Genomic DNA, 21,617 nt, shown 5'->3' with positions numbered 1-21,617 from the left:
ATTACTAAGGCACATGCCCAGGCTACTGTGGATACTTCTTGTAATATTGTACAGCCAATACACCACCACCCTCACCTCCTCCTTGCCCCAAAACATATTTACAGCCTTACTCTTCGGTCTAGAAGAGTTTCTGTTGCGGGGCGAGAGGATGACGGCATCGTGTCCTGCCTCAGCCAGTCCCGGTCGTCTACAGCTGGTCTGTGGCAGAGTCATCTGCTCTTGGAGTCACAAGCTTCGTGTGATGTGAGGACAGCATCAGCAGTGTGAGTGGAGAGGAGCCGTTACGCAGACAAGCTTGTGTCAACAGAGTGCATGGGCCATTACTGCTCCGCTGTCCTGTCTGTGGAATGTGCTGTCCTGCTAGTACAGATATCCATCTGGCACCCGATATGAAATCAGTCAGAAGTATAAGGCACGATTATGTAACCGAAGTCTTTTATTTCTAAAGAAACATTTTGATATTTCAGTTAACGCACGCTGTAATCATCCACAACCGCACACGCTGTTCTCCTGTAAAATGAGAACCTAAGTATTATAAGACATTTTTCAGATATGGTGTTGGTTATAGTAGCATAAAAATAAAGCACAGCGTGTGCTGAATTACTGCCCGCGAATCACCATCTGTTACATGCTGGCGTGATTTTGAATGTGAGTGGTTTGTCTCATAAGGTCTGACATAGACATACTTCCCTAAACCAGTCATTGTATTTAAATGGGGAAATACAAAATGGCTAATAATCATTGTTTTGAAGATTTTGTTAGCCTCTGTATGTGCGTGTGTGATAATATTAATGCACATTTAAGTCTTTGTTTGGCTAAATATTGAGAATAACTCAGGTAAAATATTTTATATTTGTGTGTTATTGGAATTCTGCAGTATAGTGTGATAATCTGCTTACAGCACTGATCCCACTGGTTGACCTATGCTTGCTCTTAATACTGTGTTACAGCGTTGCTTGGCAATGACAAAAGGGGAGGACGCACACAGTTTTTGACAGTTCACCAAAGAAATTTATTAAACAAATGGAATAAACTTCAATACATCACAAAAGCACAAAATTAGCAGAGTGAAATTTAGGGAAAGCGCGTGTCCACTGGGTTGGCAATCACAGTCTAGAACCTTGCTGATTGTAACTGCGGTATCACTTTGAGACTACAATATAAATTCAAACCCCTACAGTTTGAGCAGACAGTTGTGGTAGCTCATTCCTCGGAGTGTCTTGTAATTGTAAAACAAAATGGTTTTGTTAATTCATAGAAAATGTGTTTTCAAAATGTGGACTCATTGTAAAAAAAAAGCCCAAAACGAACAAACAAAAACCTGAAATTTCTATGGTAGATGATGGAATTATTATTAATGGAGTTGTTAATTGTTTATATGTTACTTAATAACTGTGGTGTAGTATGAATAGCCATGGGACAGGTCTTCATTAGTAGGAAAAGTTGTAAAACTTTTGCCGATACAGTTAAAAGCCCAAAACGTAAGCCGCCCTTCACATTTTCCAAAGCCATCCAGTGAGTTGGATTGGAGTCTTTGGTGGACCAGTCCTGGCCCCTGGGCCTTATGCTTGACACCCTTGCTTTAGTCTTGGTAAGAGGGGAAAGATTTATGAGCACTTACTGTATTTGTATTAGCAAGAGTCCATCAGACCCCAGTGTTTGCCATGTTAAATGGAGTGCCAGGGATCCGCTGCGGAGCTGCTGTCAGTTTTGTGATGTCTTGGAGTTGTGTGCATGCAAAGGGATGGGGAGACTGATAGATGAGAGGATGGAGAAGATAAGCTCTCCGTCTCCACTGTGCTGCGAAGAGTGGGGGGGGGTATTAACCAGTGTTACATAACAGCCTCAGGGTCAGTGGGCTGCTTTCAACCATTAATGAGATCCCATTCTGTCACTGTGTTGTGAGCATGCGTGTGAGCACGTATATTACACAGATTCACTGTTGCGCTACGCTACAATTCTTGCTTATTTATTTATGAGACATTGTGTGTGTGTGTGAGCATGTGCATCATTGTGCCCCTTTGCTTTGTGAAGGTTGCTGCTGGAAGTGGAGCACTTGCATAACATTGGTTAAAATCACCATGGCAACAGCAGCCTTTGCCGGGAATGAAATAGTGTCAAAGCTTTTTGGGACGCCAGAGTAACAATCCCCCTCCTCATCACTATATGAATACACTTTCTGTCCCCGTAGGCTTCATTCATTAAATCTGCTCTAACATCTTACGAGCGCCGAGCCTTTCCTTGCACACCGTTCGCTCTCGCTTGTTCTTGCACATTCAAGGCAGCTGCATGTGAAACAAAGACAAAGACCTGCTGCAAGGAGTGCTTTGAAATTCATACTAAAGTTTGAGGCCATTCTTGTTTTTTCACTTCTGTCAGCTCATTTCTTTATCTCGGTACCTCAGTGTTTCAGTTATCTAATAACTATTATTATACAACTACCCCTTCCACGAGTCTTCAGTTCTTATGGAGGAAAGCCCAGATTAGGCCTGCTCCACTTTATTCTTGGTTCTTCTTTTATGTTTAAAGGACTCATCCTTGACTCGTGCTCAAACAGAGATATGCCTCAACATGCAAACATGAGAGGGGAAAAATAACACAGCTTTCTGCTTTTAATTTCAAGTGTTTGCAGTTTCAGTTGTTGGTAAACATCCATTAAATCTATTTTTAATTTCCTCCACCTGAGAACAGCGTGAAATCCTGATAGGTTCTACGAAATTTAAGATCAGTCCCTCTGCTAACCCTACATAAACTCACCCACATGCAAGCGCATTACAGCTTATGGTTTGAAATATAAAATAGATTTAAGGACTCGTCAATTCAAGATTATAATCAATAATGAAAAATGTTAGGTGTATGAAGACTAACTGCCCAGTGACTAACATGTGATCTGCTGCATCATATGTCTCACTGCCATCTGAGAATTGCTCCATTGTTTTCCACAGAATTTAGAGCTGCTGCCTCAGCCTGAGGCGAAAGTACACTGTGCTATTTATGTCTCCTATAGGACACTGCACTGATCTATCGTGCCAAAACCAGTTTATTGATGTTATATTGTTAATACCATTACATGTTTTTGTGCTATTTATTTCAGCAGATTGACCTAGACACTTTACTTGACAAGATTTAGCTTCATATCCTGTTTGTAAGGTTTGTTTTGCAAACTTCTAGCCTCATCAGACCAAAAGATACCACGCATAGATTCAGATTATACGGCTGGAATTGAATTTAATGCGTGCAGTTCATTTACACTCAGTAAAGTAGCACAAAATGAGCAGCTGAATGAGGACATAGAAGCAAAATATTTAGCTGTGAGTAGGCAAACTGTGAAATTTTGCCATATTCATGCTCAGATATAGACAGAAACTTGGAGATGCATCAGTCAGAAGCAGGGCCAGGCCTATTTTGACAGGTGTTAAATTGAGCTTACTCGACAGTGACGAGCCCTGCACAGGCAGTTACATAAACGGGTCAATAATGTTATAAGAGGGAGATGAAAGCAAGGCAGGACAACTGAATGGAGTCGTTACCTTTCTACTATTTCTCACACATTGGGATTATACAGAAAAAAAAAAACCATTGTGTAATATGATGATGATTGTGAGGATTAATCCCCTGACCTGCTTTAAAAAATATACATAAATTTGATAAGAGCTCAGGCAGCAGTGAGGTGTGTGTGTGTGTGTGTGTGTGTGTGTGTGTGCGTGTGTGTGTGTGTGTGCACCATGTTTGCATATCTTTGTGGGGACCAAAAATTGGAAGTTTACTATACTTGTGGGGACCAACAGCCCTTATGGGGACAAAATCCCAGCCCCCACGAGTTCGAAGTCACTATCGAGACTCAAAATGTGGTTTTAGTGTCAGGGTTAGAATTAGGTTATGGTTAGGGTCAAGGTAAACAGCTAGGGAAAGCATTATGTCAATTAGATGTCACCACCAGGATATGACAACACACCTGTGTGAGTGCTTGTTTGTGTGTGGATGCAGAACCTGCTTATGCAGTCACACAGTTTGGTTTCAGGTCAGTGCTGGAGAAAGCTGCCCTTTACTCAGAGCAACATCAGGATTTTTTATTGCAACATATAAATCCAAATGGAAAGTTTTTCTGTGATGTGCATTTTAGATATGCATGTGACGTAGATGTGCTGTGAAATGAATTAACCCACGACAAATGATAGTTAGAAGTTAGTGTGGTACTTTATTGTATGACAGTATTCAGCCATGAAGATCTTTTTATTGCAATGATTAAAAAGGGACTTTTAATGTCAAAATATGGGATTGTGTAATTTCATTTTACCAAAACATGCTCCCTAAGATCTAGACTCCTTGTCACAGGAGGTAAATTTCTTTCCTTTTCCACACAAGCAGTGCAAATGTGAAATGGTGTATGTGTGTACTGTATATATGAAAATGCTTCAAAAATTAGGAATATACTATGTAAAACTTGAGATTAATACTAGACAACAAACAAACAAAAAGAAAAAATGTTCTTTGTCTGGAAATGACATGAAATAATCAGAGTAAATACTGAAAATTGATGACATAATGGGAGTGATTGTTTATCACAGCATGATAAAATCATGTCATAACCTCATTCCTGTCTGTTTCATTCAGTTCATCAAATCCCAGCTCTTGTACTTCATCCAGCTCTTACACACAGAGCAGCATTAACACTAGGAGAGCCCATGTCTAGCGGGTTTTAACCACTGAATGGAATCAAATGGACTGTCCAGTCACAGAAAGAGCCAGAAAGATGGTTCACACACGCAACAGAGGACAGGCGAAATCGAGCCAAGATGTAATTAGTGTGTTACATAACGTTGGCGGTGACGCTGTCTACCAGGCACTGAGCTGGCCTGAGGCGCTTGTTGTGCACATCCCTGTCAACCTATCATCCTCATTTACACTGACCTCTTAATTACTCTAATGAAGCATCACAAAAACAGATTAACAATAAACAAACTATTTGTGCAAGCTAACCCATGAAGGTCGAATCAATAGAAAGACTTTCTGACCTCTTAAACCAGACTTTGGGTGTCACTGGATTTGTACTACTCCGCTAGGCCTCTATAGGATTAGTCATGGATTACATCAGTTTAGGCTTTAGTTGGAAATTAGATAAATACTGTGAATACATAAAACCATTGTTTGGAAGGCTTTACGGTCATAGGTGACTGCCAAAGCGAGTTCATGGCCTCCTGTTGTTTTACAGATAGACACCAGACATGGTGTTATAAAGTGAGAATTCAGGTACGGCAGCCAAGGCTACATCCCATTTCTTTCTCTTTCTAACTATGCTTCGATGTGCTCTATCCTCAGTGGCGGGTTTATATAACACCAATATATATAATAACCTAAATAGCACTGGGCACTGAGGTGTTATTTCGGGAGTATCTATAAAGTCATGATTAAACAAGACTGAGGAGCACAAACTATTGTACCTGTGTGTGAAGGAAGCATAAAACTGGGTTGACTGGACATCACTGCCTTTTATTCTACTGGTTTCAGTCCACTCCCAGCTTCTTTAATGCAATTTTATTACCCAAACCTCCCTGATTTGCTGAGGACAGCTGCCCACTGACTGAGTAAAGGCTCACACATGCCTCCACGCCCTTGGGCACAATTCACTGTTTACATTCACACATCTCTAAAAATAAGGATAAAAATCTGTGAGTCATCTGGAACAGACGCAAACTACCCGACTGGCCTCCCACTGCTCAGTCGGGCTGCACGTCTGTGTCACCCTAGACGACATCACTATGTGGAGGCATATGTGTCTGCTTATGTGTAGGTGAATACACCAGGGTGTAATTTATTCTGAAACTGAGGTCAGAAATCATGGATATGATGATACGTGATGTACTTTACAACCGCAGCAGTATGTGAAGGGAAAGTTAAACTAATTAATGGCTTTTTTTTTTGTTAAGTCTCTTTTTCGCCCTGCGACTGAAGAGGGAGTGTTGCTGCTTTTCATCAAGAAACAATTAACTGACATCCAAATGAATGAATTTAATTACAGCATGTTTACCAGCTGTAGAAAGCCAGTAACGTCGTTGGACAGTTATTAGCTGACAAATCAGGTAGGACTTCTAAGGCCTTACTTGGCAGTAAGTGGGTTTCTCATATTGGTCAAATATCCATACTGGCTGATTAAACATGGTGATGGATGATGTTTTTCTGTACCAGATGAAGTGTTCAAAGTCAGCCTGAAGAAGAGCTGAAAGACTTCAGTTATTTTATGTCATGAAGATTTTGATATTTGCAAAACTGCTATTTTAAACATAGGTAAGACATAATGTGCAGACAATTAAAATTCTCCTTACAGTATTGCGCAAAAGTATTGAGCCACCCTTCATTTCTTTATATTTTGCTTCAAAGGAGCCATGTATCCCATGTATTGACCTCCCCAGTGTCACGGGACCAAGTGGTCTGTACTGAACAGGACTCAGGTGCAGAAACCCAGAGCAGAGACAGCAGATGATGTAACAATGATTTATTAGGCTTAAGTGCAAGAAACGTAGCAAGGACAAAAAACCAATAAGACGTGGAGTTTAACGTGGCGTGGCCTGGGAAACGTGGCGAGGGAATGGGGCCTGAGATGCAGAGTGGAGCTGAGCAGGGAACAGTCACACTGAAGAGAGAAGACAGTGGAGTCAGGGAGGTAATGGAGGTAGCTCTGAAGCGGTAAGTTGTAAGAGTAGCAATTCTTACTTGCAGTAGGGCACATAGAGTGGCGTGGCAAGGTTGACCTGAGTCAAAATGTTTGCTTGGTATTCTGAGGTAGAGCGTGAGCCAAGGTGAATCCAGCAACTGCAGCACAAGAAAGTCTTGCTAGCAAGCTAAAACGCAGCAAGAACTTGAAGCATAAGGCCTGTTAACAACATGGGTTGATGACGAACTGGCAGTGAATGAACATCAACGTGTGGCTTAAATCCCTCTGGCTTGATTGCCTGCAATAGGCTCCAGGTGTGCAGGAGCTGGAGGAGTTGGCCCTGCCCAGGGGCGGATCCCAGGTAAGTTCAGGAGCCTTATGGAAATTCCTGCCACCCACCACAGACCATGACACCCAGAGCCTGGGCCTTAACATTACTGAAACAGTGTGAGGTCATCTTAATAGAGAACAGAGCAAAAATCAGCCAACATCTAAAGAAGAGCTTTGAGTGTTTTCCAAGGACCGTGGAGAACTATTACTACTTAGAGAAATGACCAAGAGAGTTCAAGCTGTGTTGAAGAATAAATGTGGTCGTTCCAAACATTGGACTGTACAAATTCACATTTCACTGCACCTCACATTCCTCTAGCAAAATATGAAGACACGAGGAGTGACTCAAGACTTTTGCACAATACTGTAAGCACCATTTTAATTATTGTTAGCAAAAGAAATGCCAGAAAATGTTTATTTTTGTATTTTTATTCTTTTCATTGAAAGAAATTGATTACATTTTTTATGCCTTACAGCAAAAGCAAGTTTCACTTCCAAGTTTCATTTAAAATGTTTTTAAATGAAACAAAATTAGGAAAGCAGTGGTAGTTTATCCATTGCGTTATCTTAGGTTTTCCTAAAATGATCTAATATCCCTATACTTTTAATAGGCCTGTCTATATGATAAAAGTCCTGTGCATCATGAGGTGTATTGCATTTTAGGCCACCAAAATAATTTTGTTACCAAAGAACAGTCTTGATTCCAAATTTTTCTTTTTGCCACAAAAAAGTGCAGCAAAGTCTTTTTTGGTTTCATTAGAAATAATTATCATACATCTCAGCTTGAACTCATATTTATCTGTTTTATAAAGTTTAATCACTTGTAATTTGTTTGACTACACTGACAGGCTTTAATATTTACTTTATAGTTATTTCTGTTACAGAATTTAAAAAGTCAGTTAATGTGAAATTTGTGAGGTCTCATTTGTAAGCATTAAAACATAGTTCAACAAGGCACTGTTTGCCCTTCTGGGAGCTTTTTGCTTTTAGCCAAAGAGGAAATCTCATCAGATTTACATTCACCAACTCCTGGGTCCAGCCCAGAGGATAGGTTTGACTTTGAGCACCTGAGCCTCTGGCAAGATGCAAATTTAAAATGCAAAACAGTGGGAAGAGTCTCTCTGCTGTGGCTTGAGGTTTCATGTAATACATAATTGAAGGCTGCAGACAGCCACCGTATCCTCCATGGAAGTGCACATTTACTGACTGACATTATAGTTTCATTTGCTTGAAATTTTCCTATTGCGTCTTTAGACTGCTGTTTTCCATGAATTTTTGATTCAGTTGTTTTCTATAGGAAAAAACCCCATGTAATACAAAAAATATATGCACACATACTTGTAATAACTTGTATTTAGTTTCCACATGACTGGCAGGAAAAAATTTAATTTGGATTTTAATAGAATTCAAAGCAGTGGGAAAACCAGAGACTGGTGGGAGGCTGTGTGGAATTTGCTTGTCCTCACCTCACTGTTAGCTCACAGCTCTGCGGTCATTATGTAACCACATGAACAAATATCTCTTTATCTTAGGGCAGATGAGCAGGCTCCCAGCCACCCTCCACTGTGTGTGTGTGTGTGTGTGTGTGTGTGTGTGTGTGTGTGTGTGTGTGTGTGTGTGTGTGTGTGTATATATTTCCTGCTGAAAAACAAATCAAGTTATTGTTTATAGCAGGTCCACAGAGTCTGACTGATCAGACGGACAGCCGGCTGAAAGATTCAGTTGACATTGTGCTGTTATTTGAATCTACAGGTCAGTGCTCGTCACCATTAAATACCAATGAAGACTTCACAAAGTATAACAAAGTGATGACATTCGCACAGAAATTCAGCCCTAAATCAATGGATTTATGTGTAGAGGTTGTTTAATTACTCAATCAACAGTGAATTTTAAAAAAATCATGAAACACACACACACACACACACACACACACACACACACACACACTTTACATCAAGGCTATAGCAACACTGAGCTCTAGTGGTGAGAACTGATATTTCAAAGCAGGGATGTCAAACACAAGCCCCTAGGAAATGACGGAAATGTTCATGATTCTCGTGATCGATGAAAATTTAGGTTCAGGCAATATACAACCAGAACTTTTTCTATAATTATACACATCATGTGGAAAAAACAGAGACTGCTGAAAATGCCATTCTTTTTCTTACATTGAGATACATCTGGGACTTAATGTGTAGTTGCAGATCTTTACACTGACAGAAAGCGGAGTTTCCCTTGTCGTCCACTTAAGAACAAACTGGTCTGTATGATGTAGAAATTAATTAGCTCTCAGTTCACTGCTGATATCTTTCCTCCTTGCCATTGTGTTAACACACACCTGAATGATCCAGTGCAGGATACTGCCAAACCCCTACATTTATAGATGTTCTCACATTTGTTGTTCAAATAATTATTAAATGATAATCAGATTAGTCAGCTGATTTGATTGTTAATCGCTGGCTGCTACTTACCTTCTATTCCTAGCACTAAGCAGTAAGAGTGCAGTTAGTTTGTCACACACTGTTTCTGAACTTTAGATTCATTTTTACAAAATGACTAATGAAATGGCATAAGATGCAATGTTTTGTTGTTTGTCTGAGACTGAGTTTATTTAACGCCTGCCAAGGACCAACCAGGTGATGATTTTACTGTGTCAATTATTATGCATAAAAGCTTAAAACTGAAGCAATGTGTACTTTTTTGAAATCTAATTATACTGAAGAATAGGGAAAGTGGGGCCATACCAAATCTACCAGGAGAACATCTTCTTAAATATCTTCTCAAATACCTAAGCTGGGCAACACTGGGGTGGGGCTATTTGGGGGTCTGTGTGCTTCTAGAAGTTCAGGGTAACCAGGAGGATTTATTTCTGTAATTATGAGGCATCGATATAAGAGGTAAATACAAATATGTTTTTAATGCCGTCAGCACTGAAACACACGTCGAGCACTACTGATAGTAAAACTTATGTGGAAACTACATTTATTGGTGGAAACCAATGAGGGCAGCAAAGCACCTTTCAGCTTGTCGTCTTCTCAACCGAAGAAGGAAATGACGCTCGATGGAGGTTGGGGCGCCCCCTGTAGGGTAGGAGGACTTTGTGATATAGCTGCTAGAATATAAATGTTAAAAAATTAAAATCACGCATTTTCCGAGTTAATATTGTTGGTTTATCAGCTCTGGCAACGTGTCTTCACAGACCGAGCTGTGGACGGCCTGCAGCGGGCTTCGTGTCGGCTCTGCTGGGCTCGGAGCAGTGACGTGGGGTAGCGGCTTGTCTGGTGACGTGTCTCTACGGCTCGCTCTTTTCTCACGGAGCGGCTGATGGAGCCACACTGAAATTGCACAGCACTCAAACGGATACCAGTAACACGGCAGGAGTCGGACTAAGGACACCATGGGAAGTACGTGTTATGTTTTCTTGTGTATATGCTTGTTTTTGGTGCCCTAAAATACCTGCTATATTTTTCCTTTTTAAAATCTCGAACATTAAAGGGCACTCGGCGCTCGTCGGAGAAGCTAATTGGCTAACCTTGGCCAGGTTATGTGGCACTTGGAGCTAGCTCATAACGGGAGAAGGTTCACAGCCTAGTTATTTTTCGATTAGATTAAGTACCATTGTAGTGATTTATATCACGCTGGGATGCCTCTTGTGTGTCTCTTTGAGCTGTGTGTCAACTCTTCATCTTAGAAAATGATGGATAACTTGTTCTGTGATTGAACGCCAGTTAGCATCACGCTAAATGAACTAACCATGTACAGCACAGAGGTCTTTACTTTCCCTTCACTTTTATAATGTAACTGGCTTTTAAGTCCAGTTTGACTTTCTGTGCGGCTGGGGAGCAAAAAAAAGAAAGAAAGAACCGAAGCGTGTGTGAAATCACTTTCTGTCATAGTCAGTTTCATTGATTAATAGATCGGATCAAGGTGACAAAACATTAGGCAGCTCCACCGTAAGCGGTCTAAAAGTGAGCACACACCTAATATTAGTAACTCCCAGCTGTGCTTACCTTTCTACATCCTCGTTGTTGCATTTTAGCGTGATGACGAGACTGGCTTGTTTGGTTTTGCTGCCAGCTGTTTAGCTGCTGGTTAGTGATGACGTAGCATCAAAGTAGATCTGGCTAAAGAGGAACAAAAGCTCAGATGTTGTCGATACTCATTGTAGAGCTGCTTGATGTGTTGTTTGGTGTAAATGCATATACATTTCTTAACTCGTCATTCTCTTTTTAGTCAAATTTTTGGAGGTCATCAAGCCGTTCTGTGCAGTCCTGCCAGAAATCCAGAAACCAGAAAGAAAGGTAAGCTTTGAGCTTTAGTTTAGTACATTAGTACACAGTGGTGATGATTTACACCATGAATGAATGCGAACAACAGCTTATCATCTCCTCTGTTTTTCCTCTTTTTTAAATTTTTTTTTTTTTTTAAACCTTGCAGATTCAGTTTAGAGAAAAAGTACTATGGACCGCCATCACATTATTCATCTTTTTGGTGTGCTGCCAGGTTGGTATCTGTCAGTGACAGTCTTCCTACTGGTTGTGCTTTTGGTCATAGTGCTTTGTTGCATAATTTTTTTCTCTTTTTTTTTGTTCTTGCAGATCCCACTCTTTGGCATCATGTCATCAGATTCAGCAGATCCCTTCTACTGGATGAGAGTAATCCTGGCCTCCAACCGAGGTGTTTACTTATATTTAATTGGTTTCAAAAGAACTTTGCATTTTGCGTTCTTTGTGACTTTGCCAAGGAGAAATAATCTAATCCCACTGTCTTGTCATGCAGGACGTAATCTTTTATCACGTGTCGTAAGTCAAAGGTCAAAAGTTGTTTTGTGTTTGTGACGCTGACTGTGTTCTTCAGGTACTCTGATGGAGCTGGGTATCTCACCCATTGTCACCTCAGGCCTCATTATGCAGCTGCTGGCTGGTGCCAAGATCATTGAGGTGGGAGACACTCCTAAGGACAGAGCCCTCTTCAACGGAGCTCAGAAATGTAGGTGTTATTATTACTCATCAGACAGTTGCTATTTTCAGAAGCTGTCACGTACCTTTTTGAAGCTTTAAAGATGTCTTTGATACTCTGATGCTTGCACTTTCATAACAGCTCTCATTTCAGTTGTGCCTGTTTCACATTTTTTGATGTACTTTTGCAGTGTTTGGAATGATCATCACCATTGGACAGGCTATTGTGTATGTCATGACTGGCATGTATGGAGATCCTTCAGAGATGGGTGCTGGGATATGCTTGCTCATCATCATCCAGGTTAATATAAATTACAACTGCTAACACCATATGAAAAAAATGATTTAAACTTTTTAACCTACCTACAAAATGAGCATTTGTCAAGAAGAGCGTTAAACTCCTGCCTTTGTCTCCAGCTCTTTGTTGCAGGTCTGATTGTCTTACTACTGGACGAGCTGCTGCAGAAGGGTTATGGCCTGGGATCTGGTATTTCTCTCTTCATTGCAACCAATATCTGTGAGACCATCGTCTGGAAGGCCTTCAGCCCCACGACTGTCAACACTGGCAGAGGTATTGGCACTAAGAAACAAAAGGCTTTAAAGCTGAGTGATTGCAGAGCGAGGTGTATCTATATTACACTCACTTAATCTGTGGGTCTTTCCCAGGTACTGAGTTTGAGGGAGCCATCATCGCTCTTTTCCATCTGCTGGCCACCCGTACAGACAAAGTGCGTGCTCTAAGAGAAGCCTTCTACAGGCAGAACCTGCCCAACCTCATGAACCTCATCGCCACTGTCTTTGTGTTTGCAGTGGTCATATACTTCCAGGTGACTTACTGTTTATCTCACCTGATTTTTATTCGACTCTGAGGAATATGCATTGTATTAAATCAAATGTTTCTTCATCAGGGCTTCAGGGTTGACCTGCCCATCAAGTCAGCACGCTACCGTGGCCAATACAACACCTACCCCATTAAATTGTTCTACACCTCCAACATCCCCATCATCCTCCAGTCTGCCCTGGTCTCCAATCTGTATGTGATTTCTCAGATGCTCTCAACACGTTTCAGTGGCAACTTCCTGGTCAACCTCCTGGGAACCTGGTCTGTAAGTACATTTAGTCCAAGTCATGGCAGCATAGATATGAAGCAGGCGACTTAAATGTTGCTTTATTAAGAGGAGCCATGGCTCATCTCCACCCTATTCAGTACAAATACAATATTTGTGTTTAGGACACTTCGAGTGGAGGACCAGCTCGTGCCTACCCAGTGGGCGGTCTGTGCTACTACCTTTCTCCACCTGAATCATTTGGTTCGGTTCTAGACGACCCCGTTCACGCCGTCATCTACATTGTGTTCATGCTCGGCTCCTGTGCCTTCTTCTCCAAGACCTGGATCGAGGTCTCAGGATCCTCTGCCAAAGATGTAAGTGTGTCTTCGTGCAAACATGTAGGGTTTTCATTATGTCAGAGTCATGTATTAAATATGTCCACCAATTTTTATTTTGTGCATCTCAGGTGGCGAAGCAGCTCAAGGAGCAGCAGATGGTAATGAGAGGACACAGAGAGACCTCCATGGTGCACGAACTTAACAGGTACACACAAAAAAAGACTTGGAAATGTGCTCTTAGGTTTAATGTTTGCAGAATATTTAAGTCTTTATTTCTGTCCAATTTCTATCTGCAGGTACATCCCCACAGCTGCTGCATTTGGTGGGCTCTGTATAGGAGGGCTCTCAGTCATGGCAGACTTCCTGGGTGCCATCGGCTCAGGTACAGGAATCCTGCTGGCTGTGACCATCATCTACCAGTACTTCGAGATCTTCGTGAAGGAGCAGAGTGAAGTTGGCAGCATGTCAGCGCTGCTCTTCTAGAAAACACTAATTTTTTTTTTTTGCGACAGACACAAAAGAATCCACCCCTATCAATGTTTTTTTTTATTTTTTATGTTGCAATATGTACAATCAGTCTGTTTTGCAGCTGGAAGGCGTCAATTTTATGCCATCGTCTTTGCGCTCCACCACACTGCTCCTGCATTTCAATGCTGAGAAAACTTTTGGCTACGTCCAGGGTTGAGCATGGTATTGTGTGTCTTTATTTCCTTTTTTTTTTTTTTTTTTTGTCCCAGTAGCAGTTACCCATCTCTCTGCAGGCTGCCTGAATCCCCACTGACTGTCTTATCAGCTAAAGAAGACCTTAAAAAAAAGTTTGAGGTGCTGTCTTTGAATGACCTCAGGCATTGATCATTGCAGCATGTTCAAGGAACACTAACACAGCATGTTGATGCTTATTTCAAGCTGAAAGCACTGTGCCTGGATATATCAGGGGGAACTGAAAGAAAGCCACCTTGTTCATCACCTAGCAATCATTTTGAGGTTTCTGGGAGCCTATAGTAGGATATGGAAAGTACAGATAAGATATGTTTGTACTCCTGATAAGGTTTCTGGTAATCTCATACAGTTTACCTTTGCTTTGATTTTAAATCTCATGGACTATGTTTATATTCACTCTGGTCTGATGTAAGGCGCAGTGGTTGTCCTCTTGTCTCTGGGTCTTCAAAGGAAAGTGTTTGTCTGTGTTGTCATGCTCTTTTTATTCCCAGACTGAATCGCTGCACAAAACTGCCGAGATGGTCGGGATGAGGGTGGGTTTGATAGGGATGGAAAAAGGGGTCTCATTTTTGTTTTTACTTTATGTAACAGACATAATTGTGTTATTAAAAAAACAGGATTTGTTTTCCAATACACTTGGAAATTGTTTTGATTTTTGTTGTTGTTGTTGTTGTTTTTATTTACAGTAGCAACTATTCTTGCCACATGTTATTGATACAGCAACCAACACGTAGATAATGAGTTACTATTTAGTTAAAAGTTTATATCTAGAGTAGGGCATTATTGGGTGCTGTAACTGTGACTTCCTGTAGAGGTCACTGTCGTTTGAGATACCTGCTCCACACTTGAGTTAAACTGGCAATGTGGCTAACTTAGAGAGAGAGCCACACACTGTTGTATGCACACCCACAGCCAATCTCGAGTTAACAGTTACCCTAACAAGCGTGTTTGTGGACTGTGGGAGGAAAGTAAAACCCACAGAGGTGCGGGGAGTCCTCAGCTGAACACATACTTTAAACCCTCTGGGCTTGTTCAAAATCACCCTTTCAGCTTGTTCGTAGCCAAAAGTGGCCACCAAAAGATTAGGTCTGTAATTTTTATTATTTTATGGTTTTTTTTTTTGCCATTTTTTCTGCATAAAGCTTTTAACTAACTTCAGTTCTTTTCATAAATATAAAAGAATTTTTAATTTTTAAATTTAAATAACCCTTTAAACACCAGTTTGTCCACTGCACTAGCTGGAAGACAACCTCAAATCTCACAATTTTATATACAGTGGGACAAAAAAGTATTTAGTCAGCCACCGATTGTGCAAGTTCCCCCACCTAAAATGATGACAGAGGTCAGTAATTTGCACCAGAGGTACACTTCAACTGTGAGAGACAGAATGTGGAAAAAAAATCCATGAATCCACATGGTAGGATTTGTAAAGAATTTATTCGTAAATCAGGGTGGAAAATAAGTATTTGGTCACCTCAAACAAGGAAAATCTCTGGCTCTCACAGACCTGTAACGTCTTCTGTAAGAAGCTTTTCTGTCCCCCACTCGTTACCTGTATGAATGGCACCTGTTTGAACTCATCATCTGTATAAAAGACACCTGTCCACAGCCTCAAACAGTCAGACTCCAAACTCCGCCATGGCCAAGACCAAAGAGCTTTCGAAGGACACCAGGAAAAGTATTGTAGACCTGCACCAGACTGGGAAGAGTGAATCTACAATAGGCAAGCAGCTTGGTGTGAAAAAAATCAACTGTGGGAGCAATCATCAGAAAATGGAAGACATACAAGACCACTGATAATCTCCCTCGATCTGGGGCTCCACGCAAGATCTCATCCCGTGGGGTCAAAATGATCATGAGAACGGTGAGCAAAGATCCCAGAACCACACGGGGGGACCTGGTGAATGACCTGCAGAGAGCTGGGACCAAAGTAACAAAGGTCACCATCAGTAACACACTACAACGGCAGGGAATCAAATCCCGCAGTGCCAGACGTGTTCCGCTGCTGAAGCCAGTGCATGTCCAGGCCCGTCTGAAGTTTGCCAGAGAGCACATGGATGATACAGCAGAGGATTGGGAGAATGTCATGTGGTCAGATGAAACCAAAGTAGAACTTTTTGGTATAAACTCAACTCGTCGTGTTTGGAGGAAGAAGAATACTGAGTTGCATCCCAAGAACACCATACCTACTGTGAAGCATGGGGGTGGAAACATCATGCTATGGGGCTGTTTTTCTGCCAAGGGGACAGGACGACTGATCCGTGTTAAGGACAGAATGAATGGGGCCATGTATCGTGAGATTTTGAGCCAAAACCTCCTTCCATCAGTGAGAACTTTGAAGATGAAACGAGGCTGGGTCTTCCAACATGACAATGATCCAAAACACACCGCCCGGGCAACAAAGGAGTGGCTCCGTAAGAAGCATTTGAAAGTCCTGGAGTGGCCTAGCCAGTCTCCAGACCTCAACCCCATAGAAAATCTGTGGCGGGAGTTGAAAGTCCGTGTTGCTCGGCGACAGCCCCAAAACATCACTGCTCTCGAGAAGATCACACCAGCTACTGTGTGTGCAAACCTGGTAAAGATCTATAGTAAACGTTTGACCTCTGTTATTGTTATTGCCAACAAAGGTTATGTTACAAAGTATTGAGTTGTATTTTTGTTATTGACCAAATACTTATTTTCCACCCTGATTTACGAATAAATTCTTTACAAATCCTACCATGTGGATTCATGGATTTTTTTTTTCACATTCTGTCTCTCACAGTTGAAGTGTACCTCTGGTGCAAATTACTGACCTCTGTCATCATTTTAAGTGGGGGAACTTGCACAATCGGTGGCTAACTAAATACTTTTTTGCCCCATTGTAATTGCATTGCTACTGAGATTTCTTGTATTATTAATAGTAGAGTCTGGGGCATGTAATTGATTCACATCAACATTGATTATAATGCATTGTTATTTTTGTGCAGGGAGAGCAAAAACATAAAAACTCCCTCTCAGCTTGTTCGTGGCCAAAAATGGCCACCCCTTGTTTACATTTACAAAATGCTATAAAATTCCTATTTAATAAGAAAAATTTCCACTTTTTTTGACTTGATTTTTTTAGATTAGCATCAGTGCTGTTCATGAAAATCAAAATTTCATTCAAATTCAGAATTTTAACCCTTTAAATACCAGTTAGATCACATAATCCTAGGAACTCATAAATGGAAAAAATCATAAAACCACAATTCTTTTCCAAATAAAACATGCCATCTGATTTATTTTCTAACCATGGTGGAGGTTAGATGTATAGCAATAATTAAAAGTATCAATGAGTTTTATGCATCTTTGTTTTTTTGTGCAGTAACAGAAAACCAAAAAAACTCCCTCTCAGCTTGTTCGTGGTCAAATATGGCCACCCCCTGTTTATGTTTACAAAATACTATAAAATTAATATATATTAAAACATTTTTCTACTTTCGTTGACTTGATTTTTTAAATTAGCACCAGTCCTAGTCATGAAAACCAAAATATAATTCAAATTCAGATATTATACCCTTTGAATACCAGTCAGATTATGTATTATTATAGTAAAAATAGTAATAAAGTATAGTAATAGTAATAAAGTTCACATTTTTAGCATATGAATGGTGAAACCCAATATTTCTTTTTATCATCATTGCAGGTCAGTAACAGTAACAATGATTTATTTTTACCTTTTTTTAGGGGGTGGGGGGGTGGGGGTTGAATGAATGGCCAAAAAGAAAATCACAAATGGTGTGTTAGTGGCCAGAAAGGCAGTTTAATGACCAAATAACCACTGAAATGACCAATAAAATGATCAAAATTTATATTCCAGTGTGTGCTTCTGTGTGCATCCTCATTAGCAGCAAGATGTGCTAACCACATTAGAGTGGTTTTTGTGGGCACACTTTCTACACCTGGTGCAAAGGGATGCTGTTCCAATCCTGGAAGTGCGCCTTTTGCACCTTCTTCTCATTTCGTTGGTGGGGTGTGGGTCACACTCTGGTTCAGACTACTGTATCTTGAGATCAATGGCAGAAGTGGCTGAGAATTAAGGAGAAGGGTGTCCTGCAATTGTTGAGGTCACCAGCATGTGTCCCAGCTCTCCCAGGATCACTCTTCATTTGTAGGTTGTAGAGGACTCCCCCACTTCAGTAAAGTTGTTTCCGGCGGGACAAAGGCATCATATCCCAAGACATCCAGGAGATTGGAGAAAAAGCCATCAGCCATCAGTTAGTTTTCTTTCTACAACTCGAGGTGCCAACATCCTCTCTAAGTTATCCAAGCAATATTTATGCCTATTGTAGTCCAGGATTGCTTCTTGCTTTCACGCATCCTTTATTCCCCATCACTGACTGCTGGTTCCTTGTGTGTTGCTGTCAAAAGAAGCACATTCCTCCGTTGATTTGGCATGTGGGATATCGCCGTGGTAGTTTTGGTGAAGCCAAAGACAGACAACAAAATCTTCCTCTGTTGCAACTGGAGGAGCTGGGGAGGAAGCTCTGGGTTGTTTCCCCTGTGCCAGTTTTCATCTGAGGGGTTCCTCTGCCAAGGTGACCAAAGGAAAGACGTTGTCCTCGGAGCTCCTCCGTCAGTTGGAGTCTGAACCCCATGTCTTTTTTTTTACTTCCTGAGAACTTCCAGCATTGTCATCCAACATGCTATGTATTGCTTTATTCTGGTGTAGGCTTTATCTCTACTTCACCTATAATCATCCAATCCTCACACCTTGGCCTCCCGTGCAGGTTTGTAAGGGTGCACAGGAGCTAAAAGATCTCCTTTGTTATAAAAAAAGTCAAAAGTAGATCTCAGGCTGCTAATGCAGGAAACTGCATACAGGGTGAGCCCTGGTTTGATACCAGTGGGTACTGGATTGTAGAGCAGTCTCTCTTCAGTAGTGGGACCCACATCGTTTTCCTTTCATGAGGGATCCACTCAGTCACCGGCTCCTCGGTCTCAGAAAATGCTCCTATGTTCTTTTCCATCAGCTGCTCGGCCTCCACCTCCATGCCCCCAACCCCAATCCTCCCCCAAAGAAGAGGATCCAGGCAATGGCTAGTACTCAACATCAGTGGTGATGCTGTCAGCCTCTTTGGAGATTGTCCCCTCATCTTCTGGAGAGGAACTTACTTCATCTTGGGCTGATGTCTTTTCTTCAAGGGCAGCTTGCTGTCCTTGCTCTCTGACCAGATCATACAGACAGTGCTTGAAGTAGTGATGACCTTCTTGCCATATTGCCAGAATAAATGATCTGGAAGCTGTTAGGCTTACTTACAGCAGTAGCTCTGTCTGCACCTGCATAAACTCCAGGACACGTTTACAAACAGTGTTTGTTGTTGTTTGCGCTCCAGCTGCAGCTGCAGGTTTGAACTCTGCAAAATGTCCTGTGATTGGGTTTTTTTTTGTTTTTGTTTCTAGAGTTAATATTTTGGGTATGGTATCTTTTTATGAAAAATACAAGAGTAAAAGTGCTTTTAACAGGTGCTTCAAAGCTAAATTTGACTGGGAACCTCAAAGCTCAATAGCCTGCATCCACAGAAATTCACTGCAGCCTATGTAATGTTTGATGTGTCATTATTTATTCCAGTCTATCTTGCAAATACATGTTTGTGCTGCAATGTCATGCACAAACACAAACTATTAGATCCTTAAGATCAAACCTATGTCAAAATTGTTTCATTATTTTGGTCCATTGGAGTGTGGTAAGCCATCAAAGGCTGCTACTAGAAACTCAGAATATTACATGAAATTGCTTGCTTGGCCAAAAATGGGTAAATGATGTAATTTGGTAAAAAAAAACATTAAAAACTATAATTTTCATGTGTTGAGTTTAGAATGAAAGCAATTTTACCTAAATCGCATGATATAGTACTGTCAATAACAAGGAATCAAAAAAGGTGGTTATAATGGGTTTCAATTGGCCAAAAATGGCCACGATAGAGTCAAGAGGAACAATTTGGTGTATAGTGAATATTGTTGATATTATTAAGGAGCTGATGTTGAAAAGTAAAAAATCTGAAAAAAAATACACACCTTTGGAAAGTTTCATTCCATTTGCATTAACAGAACGAAAATGGTTGAAAAAACTTTCAAAAGTGAAGTGGCCACAAATGGCCAGGATAGAGCCCAGAGGGATCAAGCTGACTCTTACTTGTAAGTGTCCCCTTTATACCCTCAATCATAAATATTTCTCAGTAAAATAGCATATATTTAAGAGATATTTAAGTTAAAATTTTGTAATTGCAGACCCAAAAAATTAAGGCCCCACTTACCAATGAAAATGCATAATGTGGACTATAATTCCATAAGGAAGTTGGAATCTTTAAGTTATCAGCCTTTTTCAGAAAATGAATTTGGTTCTTCCATCCAAAATCTAACAGAGCTCTATCTGTAGTTTTACATATACAAGGGTCAACATGCAGAGATTTTGCGATGAATGTTAGTCTTGAGATTCAGACTTTGAAAGCAGAATTCGTCCTTTTAATGACAAATCTTGTAGAAACCATGAGTTTAATCTTCTTCTTCTTCTTTTTTAAACTTTTTCTATTATGGGATTGAAGTTATTGAAACATTGCTGTGATTCATTAAGTTCAATATTAAGTTTTTCACAGAGATATGTGAGATAGAGTCAGTATTACAATCCTTCGTCCTAAGTCACATTTTCTTAAGCTTAAGAAAAAGACCAGAAGCTTTAGACAATGATTTTAACAAAAGAAATCTGTGAGTTATATTTAAAAAAACAAAAAAACAAAAACAATGTTGTGTTATTAGCAAGCTGACTAATGAAAATTGTCATTTTAGTGATATAAATGCCCTGTAAGTTGCTAGATTTTATATGAGACCACAGTAGCTGAGCAACAAGAAGAAAAAGTTACGATGAAATCAAATTGAATGAAATTATGATGTCTGGTGCCAAATTACACATCATATTAACTGTACAGCAGTTGGCATTGTTACATAACACTCTAACCGCGTTGCAAAAAAAAGTCTCCAAAACCATGCTTTTTAAATAAATGGTGTAAAAACTGGTGTATACCTGTGTCAAAGGCCTATCTAAAAATTTAAAAACAGAATATAGCCATTATCTGGAAGTATGAGTAATCCAATAGATCCAAGGCAGTCTGATATTACTGGAAATATGTTTGTTAGGTAAAAAGCCAGGTTGCTCTTCATCAGTTATTGGTTATAATACCAATGTGATTTTCTGTCCAAAGTCAAGAGCCAAAATTTTGTAATCATTATTTGATAAGCGCATCGGACACCAGCTGTCAATTAAACGCAAATCTTTTTTTAGGTTTGGGAATTAGAGTAAACACTCCTTGAGTCATACTCCAGGGTTATGCACCAACTGATATGCGTTCATTAAACCGTTGCAATAAAAAAGGGAGCTCACTGGGGAGCAAATAATTTATAGAATGAGATGAAAGGCCACCTGTCCCCGGTGATGTATTATTTTCAGCCGTCTTACACAGTCTATGATTTCTTTAAGTGATAACGGAGCGCCACATAATTCCTTATCTTCCCGCTCAAGTTTGGGAGTGTTTTGTAAAGAGTTTAGAAAAGC

General features: G+C 40.5%; 1 protein-coding gene across 1 annotated transcript; it reads left to right on the top strand.

The window, feature by feature from the left end:
* The first annotated feature begins 10,232 nt into the window (after positions 1 to 10,232).
* On the top strand, positions 10,233 to 14,699 carry LOC147330056 (protein transport protein Sec61 subunit alpha-like 1). Its single transcript, XM_086291606.1, has 12 exons — positions 10,233 to 10,386; positions 11,216 to 11,283; positions 11,420 to 11,485; positions 11,581 to 11,659; positions 11,840 to 11,971; positions 12,132 to 12,241; positions 12,358 to 12,511; positions 12,607 to 12,767; positions 12,849 to 13,046; positions 13,172 to 13,363; positions 13,456 to 13,532; positions 13,624 to 14,699. Exons 1-12 carry the CDS (start codon positions 10,380 to 10,382, stop codon positions 13,808 to 13,810), a joined length of 1,431 nt encoding a protein of 476 aa, XP_086147732.1. The 5' UTR covers positions 10,233 to 10,379; the 3' UTR covers positions 13,811 to 14,699.
* Positions 14,700 to 21,617: the final 6,918 nt, after the last annotated feature.

The sequence above is a fragment of the Aulonocara sp. 'chitande type north' Nkhata Bay genome, linkage group LG5, assembly GCF_057382095.1.
Source record: "Aulonocara sp. 'chitande type north' Nkhata Bay isolate Kocher_YH1m ecotype deep benthic linkage group LG5, A_spYH_male_GT1.1, whole genome shotgun sequence".
Lineage (NCBI taxonomy): Eukaryota > Metazoa > Chordata > Actinopteri > Cichliformes > Cichlidae > Aulonocara > Aulonocara sp. 'chitande type north' Nkhata Bay.
Note: the sequence above shows the minus strand (reverse complement) of the source record. Positions and strands in the feature narration are given on the sequence as shown.